Source organism: Oculina patagonica, chromosome 4, assembly GCF_052425735.1.
Source record: "Oculina patagonica isolate OP01 chromosome 4, crgOcupat, whole genome shotgun sequence".
In the NCBI taxonomy this organism is placed as follows: Eukaryota; Metazoa; Cnidaria; class Anthozoa; order Scleractinia; family Oculinidae; genus Oculina; species Oculina patagonica.
In genome coordinates this window covers 21,711,102-21,730,957 of record NC_135761.1, presented here as the reverse complement: position 1 = coordinate 21,730,957, position 19,856 = coordinate 21,711,102, and the positions used below count along the sequence as shown (strand labels likewise).

At 38.9% G+C, this 19,856-nt stretch overlaps 1 protein-coding gene across 1 annotated transcript; it reads right to left on the bottom strand.

Moving 5' to 3' along the window:
- Positions 1-1,026: 1,026 nt before the first annotated feature.
- On the bottom strand, positions 1,027-18,359 carry LOC144651685 (uncharacterized). The gene is made up of 13 exons (XM_078511632.1): positions 18,132-18,359; positions 16,895-16,928; positions 16,145-16,175; positions 15,594-15,664; positions 13,966-14,048; positions 12,768-13,105; positions 12,137-12,353; positions 10,925-11,485; positions 8,915-9,101; positions 6,945-7,116; positions 4,914-4,967; positions 3,187-3,350; positions 1,027-2,171 (listed from the first exon to the last, which is right to left on the bottom strand). The coding sequence occupies exons 2-13, from the start codon at positions 16,897-16,899 to the stop codon at positions 1,961-1,963; spliced, it is 2,094 nt and encodes a 697-aa protein (XP_078367758.1). The 5' UTR covers positions 16,900-16,928; positions 18,132-18,359; the 3' UTR covers positions 1,027-1,960.
- Between the last annotated feature and the right edge of the window lie 1,497 nt (positions 18,360-19,856).

Genomic DNA, 19,856 nt, shown 5'->3' with positions numbered 1-19,856 from the left:
ATAAACGACACACTACCCTGGGTGCCAAAAGTTTTTCTTGCGAGGTTTCCGGTGTCGGTCATGTCTCTATTTTTCGACACTCGTGGCGACGGCCTTGTCGGCCGCCGAAGTATGCACCGCACGCGAGAAAAAAAATCCTCTGGTACCAAGGGGAACGGCACACATGGGGTAAATCATTTGATCCTCCGCTTCTGAGGTTACTATGTCAGAACTTCTCATTTTGGAGCAACCCTTGATGGGGCAATAGCCATGCCTTCTCTGCATGGTAAAAAAGGCGAGGAAGTGTGTCTGAATTATGGCCGTTCATATTACATAGAAAGAGTTTATATGTATGAGGTGTCCAAAAAACGGGTTTGCCTGTACTTTATAACATGACATTTTCTCGACACGCGTGACATTTCATTTTCGCGATTCTGCGAAAACATGTATTTTGTATCACTTTAATCTCGCGTTTTTTAGTTAGACGCAATTTTATTTCCTTGGCAATATTATCTAAAATGCCTTTCAATTAAACAAAACGACTTATCAAAGGAACAAAAACAAAAAACGAAAACGCAAGGGCGGGACTAAATCTCGACAATAGCATCAACAGGGCAGGTCTCACAATGTATACGACTTAGTCATGCTTGTACGTGATGAGTTATTGTTCTTGAGTCAATTGACGACAACATCCATTTACATAGAAAATTCCTTCCTTCAGTGTTGCTAAACTTATTCTTTCTTAATTATTGACATAATGCGAGTCACTTAATTTTCGCGTCATGTTATGTTTTCGACACTTATTGTTCGCGTCATCTTTACTTTAAATTTTGCGATTTTTTGGAATCGCAATATTCGTGAAATTAACGTGTCGCGAATATTTCATGTTATAAGGTTCCTTATAGGAAATCAAAAAAAGTGCAGCATGTTCTCTGAGTTGTTTTCACTTTGATGGTGATGACAACTGAGTGAGAAAATGGCTTGGTCAGGCTCCTTTTAAACCTGAATGCCTCTAAACAACTGGTAAGAACAACCAAATGCTTTAGATCACACATCCTTGATTTATTTCTGAACATATAACTAGATTCCAGGTAATTAACCAACTTAACTATAGTCACAGCTGCAGTGCGACTTACAATGTAAAAAGTTCACAAGTGTCATCCCGCTAATAAAACAGTAACAAGTACAGCAGCTACACTTTGAACAACATTTAACAAGTCGAGCGATAAAGGCGCGCAATAAAGTAAAACACGTACTTATGCTCACTTATATAACAAAGATATTTAATACACCCCGAAACGATGTACTGTAATCTGAGGAACGCTGATTTTAATATTCCACGTTTTCGCACAGTATATTATGGAAATATTTTGGGCCCCATCTTTTGAACGAATTAGATAACAGTGACAGGGAGAAACCAAATGTCAACATGTTCAAAAACAGTATTAGAAGAAAAGACCTTTAGACCTTAGGAGGAAAGGCTCCGAGCTTTCTGTCAATGTCTTGTGAGTGAAAATGTGACATTTGATGCTAGGCCGCTATAACTTTTTAAATTTTATATCTTTAATTGCATTTTACATTTTAAAGTTCCCCTTTTTTAAAGTCAATATAGTATTTTCATTTTATTATTCATTTAATTATCTACTGATCTATGTACTATGGTTTTCTCCTAGAATTGTAAATCCTAGAAGTGTAAATATTTTAAACTTTATGTAGCTTTGATATATTTTAATGCAAATAGTGTCCCCAATTAGTTTTTATGAATACTACTGGCAGTACTATAATAAAAGTTCTTCTTCTATAGGTTGTTTTCTAATTGCTTGGTCTTTACATAGTAGAGGGGGACCTCTATTAGCTATGGTATTAATATAACATTAACACAACATTATGAAAGTCCTGGCTCAAAACTACTGCTAGGACTTTGTCATGCTAACTCCACAAAGGTCTCTTAGATTTCATCTTTCACATTATAGCAAAGGTGTTATGCCCTGATTTTTGACTTTGAGATAGATACTTCTTGTGAAATGCTCACTGCAGCCATTTGTAATATCTTTAGAGATCGCTGCATGGGACCTGATGCTTCACGGATAGCTGATTGAAGCTGCTGGCATAACCCCTCAAGAACTCCTGGCATGTATTCTATTGTTGCCTCATCGCGTAAGTCTAGGGCTACAAGAGCTTCTTGTATGTACCTGTCACATTTAAAATAGAACACATAATTAGCTACCAAGTAAAATATTTGAGTTCTAAACTGAGGACCTGATAACAATAGTAATAACATACACATTATAGATCACCACTTAATTTTCTGCGATTCTGATTGGCTTAAATTGGTCACGTGACGCGATAGTGTTCGTCCGCGGAGGCACTATGAGATCTTATAGTTCACCACTAAATTTTCTCCGATTCTGATTGGTTTAAATTGAACACGTGACGCGATAGTGCCCGTCCGCCGGAGGGCACTATCAGCCCATAGTGCCCTCCCGTGAAAAAATGCCCGGATCGATAGTGCCCGCCCGTGACTGTTTTTTGTAAACAAGCCGCCTGCAGACAAAAAAACCCAACCAAATTCACTGCATTTAGTGGGTTTCTCGTCTGGTTTTGTTTCGTTTGTTAAATTTTGGCTTTCAATTGAGTTTTTTATCCTCAAAAGTAAAAATAATTTACGATGCTTGTTTTTGTATGTGCGCGCGGAAGAAAATTTAGTGGTGAACAATAAAGACAATAGAGTGTTTCTGTCTCGGAACTATCGGTCTGATAGTTGCCCCTTGGAAATTTGATGTTCTTAAAACTAGCATATTAGCCCTCGAAGCTTCGCTTCTCGGGCTAATATTTGTTTTAAGACCATCAAATTTCCGCGGGGCAACTATCAGCCGATAGTTCCTTGACAGAAACACTCTATTGTTAAAATAGTCTATGCTTTCCCTTAAATGTAAAGCTCGTTCTTGAGATTATCGATACATGTCACCAAAAATTAGCATAAACGAGAGAGCTTGATCTTAGGAAAAGAGCCATAATTAATAACCCATATGTAGTTAAAAATTGCATGAATTATTGCCCAGAGCCATTTGAGCTATCCAATTTTGCCTGGTTCTAACGTACAGTTACTTTGCACTGAAATTTACTGTGGAATCAAAACCAGATCTCACCGGTACCAACAAATAACAATAACATATTTCTGACAGCTGCATTTACAGTTGTACTTACTTGTGCTTGAGTTCTGTATTAATGGTAAGATCCACAGACAGTTGTTGTATTAGACACAGTAAGACTGGTTGTGATAGAGGACAAGGTGACTGGCAGAAGATAGTCTCAGCATCCACATGTTCACACACATACATCACAAGAGTTAGATCTGCTGTTGACAGTGCCTAAGATAAAAACAAAAACACGGTTCTGTTAGGGTCATAAGAACTGTGAGGAACTTGGCAAGGTTTTCGTTCTTGTAATGCTAGGTGAAATTATTTTGCACTGGCGGAGTGTAAAGCCGCTTATTTATCGCTATTGTGGTTGACTTCAATAGTAATACGAGAACAAATTTTTACCCAAATGACTTGATACTGATCGGGGTATTTTCAGTTCAGATGATGTTAATTATTAACCGTAAATCACTTATTGGGTGTCCAGTGATCGTTTCCAGCAACGAAAAATCGATTTTTCTCATTTTTCTCGTTAGGTACTCCTGGCTGGAGTACCTACAGTACTACAGACTGCTCTACAGTTTAAAAAGTCGTCAGATCCAAAATTCTAGTCACCATGGCTTAATACTTTATATTCTTTGTACCACGTGAGACACAAGGTCTTCTTTGTATCAGACAATAGGACGGAGTACCTTATTATAGGAATATAACGAAGCATTTTAACAACGCGAACAAAATGTACGCGTAATAAAATTAACGCGAATTGTCGAAAATTTGTTAACATACATTTAATTAACGCGAATTCTCGTGTGGTGTGTGCTTACATGCAGTTAATTAACGCGAATTTGATGCGTAGTAATTTTTATAGCAAACTACGCTATTTAAAAGACAAAACAACAACGTCCAACAACAGAACTTGAGGTTTAATTCTGATAGTTGGTGAGAGACAGTTACAGCCTTATGCGCCTCATGGCGCGAAGAGAACTAACTAACTATACACAACAAAGATACTTAAACAGACCAAATAGTGACTAATATTAAATGAATGGATCCAGGGATGGAGTACATCCCGTCCTCGTGCTTTCCGCTGCCTCTGTTATTCCTGTAGCCTTCACGGAGAAGTAGATGTCGTTTAAACATAACTTTTCCGGAAATAATGGTGTATTAAAATAACAATGCTGAAAAAAGTGTGCTTTTAATTAACAATGACGTAAATTAAGGTACATGTAATTAACGCGAATTTTTGAAATTCGCGTTAATTACATGTATCGTTAAATTCCTATAATAAGGTAGTTGTAGGCGAAGTCTGCATTCAGGCCTACTGCCGAACTTTATCCAGGTTTCCCTACCATAAAGCAACAAGAAGTATCTTTACTCCTCCCTGGATGGGATGCTACCAGGGCAACCGACAGAACTGGTATCCATTCATACACTTGGTGGATAGGGGAATTTTTTTAATAATGACTTTTTTTTTCTTGCCTTTCTACTCAGTGATTAACAAGAAAAAGGGGAAACTAGTCTAAAAGGCAAACGGCATAACACTTTCCAAACTAGACTTGCTCCAAGTCGCTCCTTTTAATCGTAGTAGACCGCTTGATGCGGAAACGGAGGGCGCCCGCGGGCATGAAAAACAAAATGGCGGAGGATCGTGCCGGATCAGAGCCATTCAGTGTTGCTTGGTGCATTTTACGCACGATCAAATAAAAAAATTCCGCGCTACTAAAGTGAGCTTATTCGCAAGTTAACTATCGACATGAAACGAGCGACTTGTAGCAGCTCGTCTTCCAAAGTTACCTCTTCAAATGCCTGACCAAATTGTCCTGATTCCACCAGTCTTGAAACTATCACCTGTGTAGAGAGACATTGACTTTTAAGACATAAATTAAGAATTGCACACACTTCGAGTGACCTATACATTTGGCTTTTAATACCGCACCAGTTTCTGAAACATGATTTAACATGGGAGAGTTGAAAACACTGACCCCCGATCCGCGGACTACCCACTGACCCCCCACTCCGCGGATCACCCTACGGACTACTCCGCGGACCATCCTACGGACTACCCCTACAGAGTACCCTATAAAATGAAACAAATTTATGTTTACGAGGAAAAGAGACACGAGAAACCTACCTGTGCCACTTGCACGATCGATCAATCACAGCCGCCATCTTGTTTCCCTCGATCCAGTCCTTCTTGTTACATACTGTCGGCTAGTAATAAAACCAGGAACGCCGGAACGGTGGAATACTAAAACCCGGAACAGATAAAATATATCGTGCAACCCTTACAAATATAAAGAGCTAACAGTAAACGGGCTAACCGAAGTACATAGTAGGCTAGCCGAGGTGAAGAGTAGACTAACCGGAGTGAATAATAATCTAACCGCAGTGCATATATAGTAGGCTTACTATTTGTTCCGGTTAGCCTACTATTCACTCCGGTTAGCCTACTATGAACTCTCGGTTAGCCTACTATGTACTTTGGTTAGCCTGTTTATGGTTAGCTCTTTATATTTGTAAGGGTTACACAATATATTTTCTGCGTTCCGGGTTTTAGTATTCCGGCGTTCCTAGTTTTATTACTAGCCGATGAAGTCCTGTTTGTCGAAGATCGAGGCATACTGGGCACAGGACTGGATCGAGGAAAACAAGATGGCGGCTGTTTTGTTCGATCGTGCAAGTGGCACAGGTAGGTTTCTCGTGTCTCTTTTCCTCGTAAACATAAATTCGTTTCATTTTATAGGGTACTCCGTAGGGGTAGTCCGTAGGATGGTCCGCGGAGTAGTCCGTAGGGTGATCCGCGGAGTGGGGGGTCAGTGGGTTGTCCGCGGATCGGGGGTCAGTGTTTTCAACTCTCCCATTTAACATCCCTGCATGGGATGCTAACCCATGACAAATCATACACAACCACGGTGGTAACGTTTCAATAGCATTTGCCATAAAATTCAAATTAAGAGGGAACTAGTTTTAGCAAAAAAAATAATAATTATTGCAACCAAAATTTGTCAGTTACGCTCTTTACAGAGTTTTCTGCGAAGTGCAACAAGAGGGACTAAGGCAAGGGCATTACACTAAAATAGTGTACTATTTTTTTCATTACATACATGCTTCACAAAAACCATTTGTACATTTCTTGGGATGTATATGCCCGGTCCCACAACTCTATGTATCCATTCTGTTCCATCGTTCAGTCAGGTTGAAAATGAAAATTTTTATTATGCCTAATCTGAAACTTTGCTACGGTTGTTGTTGTTATTTTTATTGCTAATTAAGCTCGTTTGAATGAATCGTATGGAAGACTGGAAACTAATGTAGAGTCGCAGAAGGGAACAGTTTAAAAAATAACGTATAGCCGTAGACGTGTAGTGTTTAGAACGAAAAAGTAGAGTAGTAGAAGTGTACAATTTAGAATGAAAACGTAGTGCCATAGAAGCGTCGATTCAGAAAGAAAACGTGCAACTGTAGAAACGAAGAGATAAGAATGAAACTTAGAGTCGTAGAAGCGTTCAGTTTAAGATGATAAAGTTTTCAACTGGAACCAATTTTAAAAATTCGGAACAGTGACAAAACCTGTGTCGGAATTTAATAAATGTACAGTACTCGGTGGTTACCATAACAACAAACGTTATTAATAATGCACATGATATAAGCAGGGAAATAATTATATGAGAGTCATATGCCTGCCATAGCATAAGAGGTGTCGAGTTCTAGAAAAATTTTTGACATTCAAAAACGTGTCACTGTTAAGGAAAACATTATACACAGTGGAATTTGAGTCCAACCCTTAAACCTAAGAACATTTCTATCTGCATCATAACCACCAACCTGAGTATGAGCTATATCAGGAGCCTGTGGTGAAGTAGCTTCTGCAGATGACGCTATCATTTCACTCAGCTGTTGACGTAGACCTTTCAAGCCCAATCCAATCTCTTTTTGCACCGAGTCCTGGACCGAAGGTAAGACTTCTGACAAGAGCCACGACATCTCCTCATGCAAACTAGTGAGAATTTAAATTGGACAAGAATCTGTGCATTATAAATAAAACAACAACAACTTGTTAACAAATTTTTGGCTTTTAAAACCTTAAAAGTAACTGTAATTGAGAAATTGCTGATAATTAAATATCTTTTCGGAAATATGTTATATAATATCTGTTTCTATTTCAATTTTATATTCAATTTAGGTGGTTCTTTTTAGGTGTCCGTGGGAGGCGCGGTGGCCTAATGGTTAGTGCGCCGGACTCCGGATCGAGCGGTCCGGGTTCGAGACCTGGCCGGGGCACTGCGTTGTGTTCTTGGGAAGACACTTTACTCTCATAGTGCCTCTCTCCACCCAGGTGTATAAATGGGTACCGGCGAATTTACTGCTGGGGGGTAACCCTGCGATAGACTAGCATCCCATCCAGGGGGGAGTAGAAATACTCCTAGCCGCTTAATGGTACAGAAACCGGGATAAGCTCCGACCTGATGAGCCACTTGGCTCGACAGCAGGCTTTACCTTTTTTTACCTTTTAGGTGTCCCCTATTAGCAGTGTGGATTCCACACTGCTAGATGCAATTAACACAGTAATAAAGTCATTATTATTATAATTACATGTAATATTGTGTAAAGTACAGGTCTTATACTACCGGATAAATTGCGTGCTAGAATCTGATTAAGATTATCTACCATCTACCTATGATGCTAGCCAATAAGTTGTACAAAAGGCTGCAGACACATATAGAAGAGTTAATGTCAAATCTTTAAAAAATTGCAGTCTGTGTACCTTGTAAAGTGAACCCGACTAGCCTCTGACTGATAGGCCTTATCACGGTTTCCGACGCCATCTTGACGAGTAGGCAAAGCGGGTAGAAATTACAGTGTTTATATAGGAATTCGACGGCAAATATCTTCTACAAAAATTGAATTCTGGACAACTCATGAATTGTAAAGTTAAGATACTAGGCAAAAGTTTTTATTCACCGAGTTTAAAGGATCAATGTAGGTGGGCTAGAAAAGCGTTCAGTTACGTTTTTAATTTCTCAAACATTTCCCGCGAACGGCGTCAATCATGCGGAAAAAATACCAAAAAAATACGATATTAGCCGTCGGATTCCCATACAATTAGTAATTTTTGCTCGCTTTGCCTACCCGTCAAGATGGCATCGAAAACCGTGATAAGGCCTATTAAAGTCGATAAAAGGAGGTTCTGACTACTACTGTAATGATTCGATTTAGCGCCCGGGGCGCTTATTTACTTTTGGCACCTTAAGGGAGGGCGCTTATTCGAGAAAGGGCGCTTATTCGGGACAGGGCGTTTATTTAATTTTTCGAGAAACAACCAAATGTTCAAAACAAAACTTTAATTTATATTAGCAAATTGTTGCAAGTTCAGCTACTTTTAAAATAATTGTTCATTTAAGCAGTAAATATATACATGTACGGTACGGTTAATGTTCATGCGTTTCTCTATTCGACGTCGATGGCTTGAATAGGGGCATTTATCCGCAATAGGGGGCGCTTATTAGAATACAGGCACCTATAAGAATGGGGGCGCTTATTTACAAAAACACATTCGAACGGGGGCGATTATTGGAAGGAGGGCGCTAAATCGAAGCATTACGGTATCAGCAATTTGTTTTAGCAATTAAAGAGGTGTTGGCCACCAGCTTTTTTCTGTACAAGTTATGTACACTTCATGGGCGGATCTATGGGAGCGCCCCACCTATATTTTTTCCGAAAGCGCATCCCCTTATTCTAGGGTCTGGACCATTCGCCCTTAAGCTGAAGGTCTGGATCCGCCACTGCACACTTACCCTTTTATGAATGATGACAACTGTTTCTGTAACATGACCTCAAAGTCAGCCATAATGTTGGACAACAGTCTCTCAGTCATTGCCTGGAATGACTGGGTCTGTGTTTCAAGCTGTCGCATTGCAGGTTCCAGGGAATCTTTCTCTTCTCTTCTGCGGTTATCCAGAGCAGTGGTAACCTGATGCAGGTCTGTGTGAAATATTTAGTTACCAGTTAACATAACAATCAAGCTACAGTGATCAAGACTCATTCAAACCACCACGTTATAGACAATTGCGTCAAAGGCATAAGCATGTCGGTACTTCTGATATTGTTAATTTCCACCAATGAGAAACGTGCCTGCCAGACTCCTGCAAGCAATATCAAGTATCATTCACAGATGCAAACAGCCTGCAATATAGCTGCATAACTTATTGCTTTAGTTGAAAGCACCTACAACTACTTGGTACTTGGTACCCTCAGTGATATACAAAATAAATATTACTTTAACCAACAGGATTGATTTAACATTTTATTACATCCATTTTGAAATCACTGGTGATCCTTGCAATCTGATTGGCTCTCAGGAGTGCGATTTATTCACGAATCGCACTATTCTTTGCTCCAAATCGCTTCTTTTTTCCAGCCAATGAGAAAGGAACAATAAAACAAAACAACCAATCAGATTTCAAGGTCTGCTTAAAGCAAACAAATAAATTGCAGGAAAATTTTATGAAAAAGAAAGCCATTGTCTATTGTTTAGTGAATTTTTAAATTGTGTTTCCAAAATCTTTCTTTAAAAAATGAATGAATATAATTACTTTCAGTTTCTGAATGACAATGATGAGCTCCTTCAAGCCTCAGACCTACATCTGAGGAAGTTTCCAACTTTCAGCGTCATTTTGACAAATATTTTGGCGATTTATCTTTACCATTTACACAAGATCCGTGTGATCCCGAGTCCATCAAAATATAAACAAATGAAAATCACACAACAACAAATGCAGAGCCAACACAAGAAGTAGAGGCTTCCATACAGGTTTTCTTTAGTTTCAAGCGAAACAACACAAGAGCTAAGTCTGTCGCTGTAAATAAAAATACGCCAAAATACGTCAAAATATGACAAAACGATGATTGAATGTCTTTGAGAAGCTGGTGCCAGTTCCGCCATCTTGAAAATTTCACCACGAAAACAATGCCACCGGAACAACTTGACAAGATCATTTCTAGCCTGAGGTCAAAAAAGGACGGAGATTATTACGAGCAGGAATCCCTTTAAATCATGTGGAGTGCCATAAAACGGCATTTGTAGGAGAAAATACATCTACTGACCTGATCGAGACGTGAGCATCGTGCGATGGGCATCGAGTTTCTCAACTCACAAGAAATCTTCAACACGATAGGTTGCACCATTTTCTTCCACAAGACAACGAGAAGTCTCAACCACAACCACAAAAGAAACTTACATAATTGAGTCAGATAACGAGGATTGAACGTTGAAGTACATAAAACTGTTTTTGTTCTGCTTGAGAACCTGAGGCTGAGAACTGCGCGAGTTTCCTTGAATAAAAGGTGTTTTCCTCCGTTACGCTCGACTGAGTTTTTGACACATGACGTCTTTGTCTTTCTGTTTTCAAAATGAGATGTAAAGCGTTTCCAGTTCCGCTTTCTTACCAATCGGCTACTGGATCAATAAAATATTGGTACTGACTAAAATCTAAATTGTGCGATTTCAAAATGGATGTAATAAAGTGGTAATTAAACTTCGTGTCGTGCAATTTTGGTCTGAAATCATACTTTTGATTTCAAATCAAACTCGCGCTACGCGCTCGTTTGATTTTGAAATCACGCGTATGATTTCAGACCAAATTGCACTCCACTCAGTTCAATTACCATAATTAAATTTATAAAATACAAGAAAACTTTTCTTCTAAGCCTCTGCGTATCCTCAATCAAGCCTAATTCAGTATTAGGTGAAGAAAAAACTATCAATAAAGCTATAGAAAACGAACAAACAAGTGAAAACAACATACATTCCCACGTTCTTTTATGAGATGATTTATTGATTTGTTGTCCGCTAGGAACAACTTCATCGTAATCATCGTCATCATCATCATCATCATCAGCAGCAGCAGCAACGTTCTTTTCCCACCGATCCAACATTCTATCTTCTGTTAACACATCTGCGTGGACTCTGTTCCCATTCGCCTTCCCCAAAACTTTTGTATCAAAACCTTTTCTTTCTGCACGACTTGAAAATGGTCTCAAACACGCACTTGTACTGGACCCTGAGCTGGATTTCTTATCTTGTTTCTTAACTTTTGAATAATCTTGTGTTTCTGTCTCAGGAATTTGAGGTTCTGGTAATTCTTCTTTAACTTTAACAGAGTCTTCAATATCTTTGTCTGATCTACCAGGGATTCCTGTGCCAATGTGGTGTCGCTCCTGTACTTTCCGTACTGATGGTACCACTGCACTCTTAACCTTAGCCTGGACAGCTTTGCCCGGTTTTCCTGACAGGGTGGCGGTGAGGATTTGTGACATTGTACTCTGTTGCTGTTCATGTCTTTTCTTATCTCCTGGTTGGTTCTGAGCTAAACAGCTAGTCAAGAAAGATGAATTTTGAAAAATACACCTAAGTTGCTCAAATCAATATAATTAGGGCAGCTTTGTTCAAAGCACGTGGTTCATCAGAGCCGAACGTATCTCTGTTTCTGTAGCATGCAAAATAAGATTTATTTACGGAACGAGAGGTGGTAAGAGTCACCGAGGGAGAAAACTCCCTTACGCATGAACACCATCAAGCTCTTGCACTCTTACTACTTGATTTTGAATTCATTGCCTCCTTTCCTGAAAGCAACGAACTTTTTTACGCATTTTTTTGCTTCCCTCCCCAAGTTATACAGTCATTGTTCCTCAGATTTTCGAATTTACAACTCTATGCCTAACAGTTTTGAATTTACAACTCTTTGCCTAAGCTGAATATTGTGCCACATATCTGAAATTCTGCTTGTGAATGACTGTTTCGGGTGTCAGAATGGTTAAACAACTTCTCAAGTACTTCCATTTACTTGTCCACTTTAAACAATACCGCTTTCAATTATTTTTCAAGGCAAGGCGAATCGATATGTTTTATTGTCAATTGTTTCAAAAGCGCGTTAACAGTGGTTGATCTATCTAGAGCCTGAGAGACAATGTTAGAGATTGCATAGGACCTATGAAGCATGGTATAATAAATTGGATACATTCCTCGCTGGAAAATTCCGTCTGTTTGCTTCGTGATATGGTAGAGACCATCTCTTTAACCAACTGTACATCGTGCATTATGGAAGCCGTCTTCCGTTGTTCATCAGCCTGATACTGGGTAAGCTGCTGCAGCTGCTGACGTAGCTCACTGATTTCCGTCTGTTGTGCCCTGACTAAACTCAAGAGTTCTTCAAGTGATGACAACATACTGCCATTCTGCAAAGTTAAGTAACAATTTAGAAAAAGGAAGAGGTTTTCGTTAGTGTCATTAAACCAAAAAATAAGTAATCGCTCGGGCCTATCACTCAAGCAAATCAAGACAACCCACTTAACCAATCGAAATTCAAGGGATGCAGGAAAACGTGTATGAACGAGTCATGATTGGTTTTTGGTTTTGCTTCTTATTTGATGCAAAGAAAGTGGTGCAACATACTTTACTTCTGATTGGCCAAGAAAGTGGTGCGAGATTTTTAAACCAATCACAAAGCGTAGTAATGCAAAACCAATGCAAACGTGAATTACTTTCAACACTCAAGTGAAAACCGCTCTAATAAAAACCAAAGAGTGTGCGAAATATAAACTCTCACTTGTACTGGACCCTGAGCTGGATTTCCTATCTCGTTCACTTACTTCAGAATCCTCTTGTGTTTCTGCCTCGGGTTTTTGAGATTCTGGTAACTCTTCTTCACCTTCCCCTTCTTCTTTATTATTATCGTCATCAACGGATACTTCAATATCTTTTTCTGCACTGCAAGGACTACCTGATCTACTCCTTTCATTTGAAGATGTGTTTTTTGAACCACTTGAACCATTCTCTGCAGTTGTATTTATCAAACTATATGCAGACGCTTGGGTCTCAGTGTTCATTACTGGCAATAAAGGCTCAAAACTTGACGATGTCAGACTTGACCTGTTTTGAACTGATCCAGTGTCTAGACTTGACTGGAAATTTGGTGCATCGTGTAAATCTGTATGGCAAAAAATAATTTATTAGAACATCAAGAGCTCCTTTAACCGCTGAAAAGACAATCTAAGATAACTAGGTACGAAAAAAGGACCGTTTTATTACTTTATGCAGCTGGAGCAGAAAGAAGGTAAAGCTGTTAAAGTGTCATCATTATTGAATATTCAAAACAAAGCTGTTTCTTACTTGCTTTAAAAAAAGATAAAATTAATGCAGGTACCACAAGGTAACATTGACATTATGACACAAGTAAACAACACAACGTAAACTACACGATTATGAAAACTCTTTATTTTAAAATTTATTTTTCCCATACAGAAAATTAGAACCAACTTTTCTTCCTTGGAAATAAACACTCCAACAGCCTCTATGTGTAAGTAGTGAAGGGGGGGGGGGGGAGGGGTGAATGAATTTTTGGTCAAGGTCATTTCAAGCAAGACTGATTTGTATGTTTTCCACTACAACAGTTTTATTACCATGACCCTTAAACAAGGAACACTGATAAATCAAACTGGTTTATAGTCATTTTGAACAAAAAATGCGTACGAGCCAAGTGGTCCATCAGGCCGGAGCTCAGCTCTGCTTCAGTAGCATGAGGCAACCAGAAGTATTTCTTCCCCCCTCCCCCCAGAATGGAAAATTAGTCCAAAGTACCCTCCATAGATAAATGCTCCTCTGTACCCATTAATACACCGGGGTACAGAGAGGCACTATAATTACAGCAAAGCACCTTTCCTTAAAACACAATACAATGCACATGGCCCCAGCCTGGGCTCGATCTCCAAAGTCCACCCACTAACCACAAGACCACCCCGCCTCCCACAAAAAGAAATGTATTATTCTCTAATCAGTCAACAGACTCACCAGTAGATGTACTTGCATTCGATGGGGACGGTGGAGAGACGGATGGCTCGGGTTTGAAGGGTACCAGGAGCTCTTGGCTTGTCCTATACAGTAAATAAACATATTTCACACATAAGCAAACTCGATAGTATAACCAGGGTCCGGTTACATTAAGCATCTTAAGATAAGTGCGATTTTGTGCAAAAGGTATTGGTGTTCCAAAGGCGTTTTTGCACCAGTATCGTGTTTACCATATTCTTTAGACCACCATTGGCCAAATTATCCATAATGGTGTACAAGACATCCTCTACGTAACACAGGGAATGGTTGCAAAAAATCCCACGTAATCTGAATTGTATTATGCAACCGGGCTTGTAGCCAACTAGAAACAGGACAGTATTCACTGCGCTCTATAAATTCAGGTACGCTTTTAGTGCACCCAAAAGGAAAATGAAAAAGTCTTTTGGTGACAGATCTTTTAGTGTCAGTGCGCCTACACTTTGGAATGCGCTTCCAGCTAGCCTTCGTAATATTAGTTCTATTTTTAGTTTTAATTCTCGTCTGAAAACATATCTTTTTAAATTAGCTTTTTTTTTAACTTTTAGATCTAGTCAATAATGTGTATATAGTTAGTATATTTTAATATTTTTATGTTTTTATATTGTAATGTATATAGTTAGTTTATTTTAATATTTAAAAGTTTTAATATTGTAATGCGCTTTTGCTCATTTATATGTTAAAAAGCGCAATATAAATTAATAAATTATTAATTACAGTATTATTATTAGAAATCCAGTTTTGGCCAGTAGGTTTTGGGCTTTGTACTAGACAAAATAGCTGGCGAAAATTTCAGGCAATTGAAATCAGAACTGAGAAAGCAGAACTAACAAGTACACTGTTCACATATTTCAAAGAATCTGGAGCAGCTTAAATTACTGAAATGCGAACAAACAATAACATCCTAAAGTTTTTTTTCATTGAAAAAGAAACAAAAACTACTTCTGATTATCGTTAGTTTCCTGGGAAATCAGTGAAGCATATAACGCTGCTGTGCTGGGTGATCAGTGATCACGTAAAACAAGGACGAAAGGTCATATGAATGAATGAACAAACGAACGAATGAACGAATAAATAAATGAATGAATGAATGAATCATTATGTGAGTACTTTGAAAGAAAACATTCATGTACAGCAGAACCAGAAACCCACAAGGGTTGAAACGTGTTAAATACTCCTGTTTTACCGTCGTTTAGTAGCCTGAAGAACATCACTTGGATACGCTTAATGTATTTCTAAAGTTTCCGTAAGCAATTTACGGTGTTTAGGTCGGAATTCAAGTAACTGACCGCATTACCGAAAATGGCTGTTGCGTGTGTCGTTACGTGTGTAAAGCATTCGCGTACAAACTCTTCGTGTTACCAAATATGGTACTTGGCCAAATTGAATATTCAAAACGCTGTGAACTCGCGTTACACGTTTCAACCCTTATGAGTTTCTATTAATCACGATTCCGCTGGATATTCCAAGTGACAGCAAAGTACAATCCCTTGCAGAGCACCTCGCACGCATTGCATGCCTTTCCGACTCACACTTCTTAACGATCCCGTGGCAAATACAAAATAATTAATGAAATAAAATGAACATCTTACATGGCTTTTCTACTCGATCTTAATGCGTATCTTGGACTGGCTCGCTTTTTTGCAGACGTTTTCCTTTTTTCCTATAAACAAAATTAACACAAATTAACACAAGAAGATTTGTCTGCGTAGCTGGCGGTTTTGTTGGACTCCGGGGGCAGGGGGGTACTCCCTTAAAGTACCTATACCGGTATGTGCCGCCCAACGGGGTTGTGATTTTGTGCTCCCGATCAAGAACGGGGTTTTAAATTTAGAGACGATTCCTGGAACGGGGTATGATATTTCGATCGCAGGAAAATTTCAAGCTATCAGCAGCCAAAGGCGGTTAAAAAATTGCCCTGTTCCTAAAACGGGGTGCTACTTTAGAGACCCGGACTGCACAAACCCACAAAAAACATTCCTTGAGTGGGTTGGACTCATTGTCGCGCCTTCGCCGCTTGCTCTCACGCGCGTAAACCCCAGCATAATCACCAACTAGGCAGGCTACAAGCAGATTTGAACACTATGGTTGTAACGTATATCTATAACAGCGTGATGCATAAGAAAGAATCAATATTTCTTACCTTTCTTTCAGTGTCAGATGCTGCGGGTTTACTGCAAAAAGGAAAAAATCAACACAAGAGCAAACACTCACAGCGTGTACAACACACGCCACACAAGTAAATGCAAACAGGTAAAGTTCCCTTCCCAACAGTCAAACAAGAATTTAGCTGTAGTCGAAAAACATTTGTGCTTAACATTTTTACACAGTAGCCTTAGTGCTTTGCAAGCTTGAAGCAGGTTCCCACCGTTCCCATGCTTTTTGCATATAGCATGCTCTGGTATGGCATTGGTATGGTGGCATTGTACAAACTCGTTAAGTTGATTTTTTGTGTGTTTTTGGAACATGCTTATTTTTCTGCTTCTCCATTACTCCCTTATTTCTTTTCACTGACGTTTCGCAAAGTGATAAACAGCTGAGTTGTGTTTGCGTCACTGTTTGCATGTAGTTGTTGATATTTTCCCACTATAGGGGACACACATGTAGCCAATTTACGATTGTGGTAGCCTCAATATATTTCCAATACACCTCTCTCTGACCAGACGCTTCCTCCCGAGAAGTCAAGCCACGATTGTGGATTAAATTTGTGTTTATTTTTAAGCTTTTAAACCAGGATGATTTTTATTTTCCATTAATAACGGAAATTACTATAATTATCTTAAATATCGCAAAAAATTGGATTATTGGATCCAGCATCAATAAAGCACTTATTCGGTTTCAACACAATTTGAACTGTATCCTATTTACCCCACTGACAGTAAAAATAGCTTACCCCATAGTTACGTCTTTCTTCTCTGCTTTCCTTTCTGTTACATGCAATAAAGAAATACAATTATTATTACTCTAGAGCATTATAAAAGTTCTTAAAAATCTAAAAACGCCAAACGTTTTCGCCTAAAATGTCATCTTCAGGAAGATTTAAATTTGACGTCCACACAAAACTGTTTTTATGTCAAGTAATTGCCGATGCAAAAAGGTGCCGCTGTTGAATAATACTGGCTTTTTGCAGCCTACGTATAAGACTGAAACAGCCACTTCCCACTCCCATGGCCATGACCAGAGATCTCTTTTTCCTTATTGTTACTGGCGGGGTAGTAGAAAGGAATTTGATTGTCGCATGGAAGCAGTCAAAAAACATGGCGGTTGATGTGGTCCAACTTCTAAAACTTTGCCTTCACTATACAAGGACTATGAGGCATGAGCACTAGAGATAGAAAATCACTACAAATCAATGATTGAGGAACAATTTCATCGCTATACTGAGCACTTAGAAATCTGTCATCTCTCGCTTGAGATTAGCCAGATAGCAGACGGCCTTGGTTAATGTACGAAGAATGAAATCAAAGTTTGGATATCTTCTATAACATAAATCTTACTTCTGCTTCTTACATTCTTACTTCGTTCTTACTTACTTAGCCTGCCCCTCCATGGTTTACATTGGCTACCATGCCAACCCTCCCAGGTTATCCAGGTTTAGTATACATGTACACTAAAACAGTGGAGAGCTTTTTTGGCGCGCCTGATTGGCTACTCAAACATCGAATATCCTTTGCTTTATTACATCCATTTTGAAATCACTGGTGATCCTTGCAATCTGATTGGCTCTCAGGAGTGCGATTTATTCACGAATCGCACTATTTTTGCTCCAAATCGCATCTTTTTTACAGCCAATGAGAAAGGAACAATAAAACAAAACAACCAATCAGATTTCAAGGTCTGCTTAAAGTAAACAAACGAATTGCAGGAAAATTTTATGAGAAAGAAAGCCATTGTCTATTGTTTAGTGAATTTTTAAATAGCCGATTCCCTCTATAGCGCGCGCCTGCAGGGAATCACGGTAGTTGTATTCGTCAAATCTTGCGCGAAACTCAGCAACGATGCACGTTGCTGAGTCTCGCGCAAGATTTGACGAATACAACTACCGTGATTCCCTGCAGGCGCGCGCTATAGAGGGAATCGGCTATTGTGTTTCCAAAATCTTGCTTTAAAAAATGAATGAATATAATTACTTTCAGTTTCTGAATGACAATGATGAGCTCCTTCAAGCCTCAGACCTACATCTGAGGAAGTTTCCAACTTTCAGCGTCATTTTGACAAATATTTTGGCGATTTATCTTTACCATTTACACAAGATCCGTGTGATCCCGAGTCCATCAAAATATAAACAAATGAAAATCACACAACAACAAATGCAGAGCCAACACAAGAAGTAGAGGCTTCCATACAGGTTTTCTTTAGTTTCACAATCTGACTTTATTTATGGCGTCCAAAGATGCATTATGCCCTCAATTTAGTCAAAGGAGCCGTGGAGGCCTGGAGAATAGGTTTGATACGTCAGTGGTTGCCTTCTAGAAACCCAGTCCATCACACTCGTTCCAAGATGACGTCATCCACGTTGTCATCGACAACCTTATTGGAATTAGGTGTAATCTCGAATATTTTAGACTTACTTTTCAAAGATAAAAAATCAGTATGTATGAAGACGTTAATTCTCCGAAATCCATGATCAGCAGAAACCGCAAACTTAAAGGGCCCTATAGCCAGCCACGCCTTTGTTTTTGTTTACATACGAGAATTTCGGTATGATATTTTTCGCAGAGTGTTTCAAGGAAAGAGATCAATGTGAAACTGCTAAAAGTAAATAAATCGACTTCAAGTGCAATAAGATTTCGCTTCGCCATAGTTTTTTTTCCTAATTTCGATGGCATCCAAAATGGCGGGGGATGACTAGGATCTTTTAAGTTCAACTCAAAAATTTCACTCCAAATAAACAAAAGAATTATAAAATAACTGGTCAAAAATAAGCACCGATAATTTAAAAATCATTTGTGGCAGCTTAAGACCTCAGTAAAGCAAACGCACAAGGTTGGACGAGGATTTCTTTTTAACATGCGAAATGTCCGAATTTAGATGGCATAGAAAATGGCAGAAGGCTGACTAGGATCCTTTAAAGTGGAAACAAAATCAAGTCGCTGAGCCTCAGCGTAAGCGCGCGATGCGTTGTATACTTGTTCTAATGTAATTGATGTGGTGCAAATTATGTCGGGTTTACTGTTGGGCATCTAAATCAACCCACTAGTGAATACCGTTATCATGCCATCGCAAGACACCTTTAAACACAACATGACAACTAAGGACAAAGATTATCTCTTGAATGTTATAAAGAATAAAGAAGCAACACCCAAATCGCGCTTTGCACTAAATGTTTCAGTTGACACTTTCGATCCTTAAATTAGAATTTCTCAATTTTTTAATCTCTTGTTTTTTACTTTGGAAGTTATACCCATAGGACACACAAATATATTTTTTTCGTGTCTTTTATATTCGTCTCAACTTTTACTAAACGACTTAATAATGGCGTAGAGTAGCAGGCAACATGTACATCAATACAAAGAAGAACAAAACCTCGCTGCAATTTACAAGCCATGGTGTCACAACCCCCACACAGCGGTCAATCGCCACGCGCGTGTGTAATTCCCGCCAAAATTATCCATAGAAAGTTTCAAATTTTCGCAGCTTATGGATGAAAAATTTTGTTATTGATCTCTGCTGAGTTTTTCAGCTTGATTTTTTTTTTCACCGTGCTATTTCTCGAGGCAGCGAAGACGGGACGTGACGCCATTTTTTGCGTTTTACCACTGTGAACACAACGCCTGATCAAACAAAAAAAATTCCGTGAAAAAATGCCAAGGACAACTGTTTTTTTGTAGTTCACGAATTGTTCCTTATTCGTG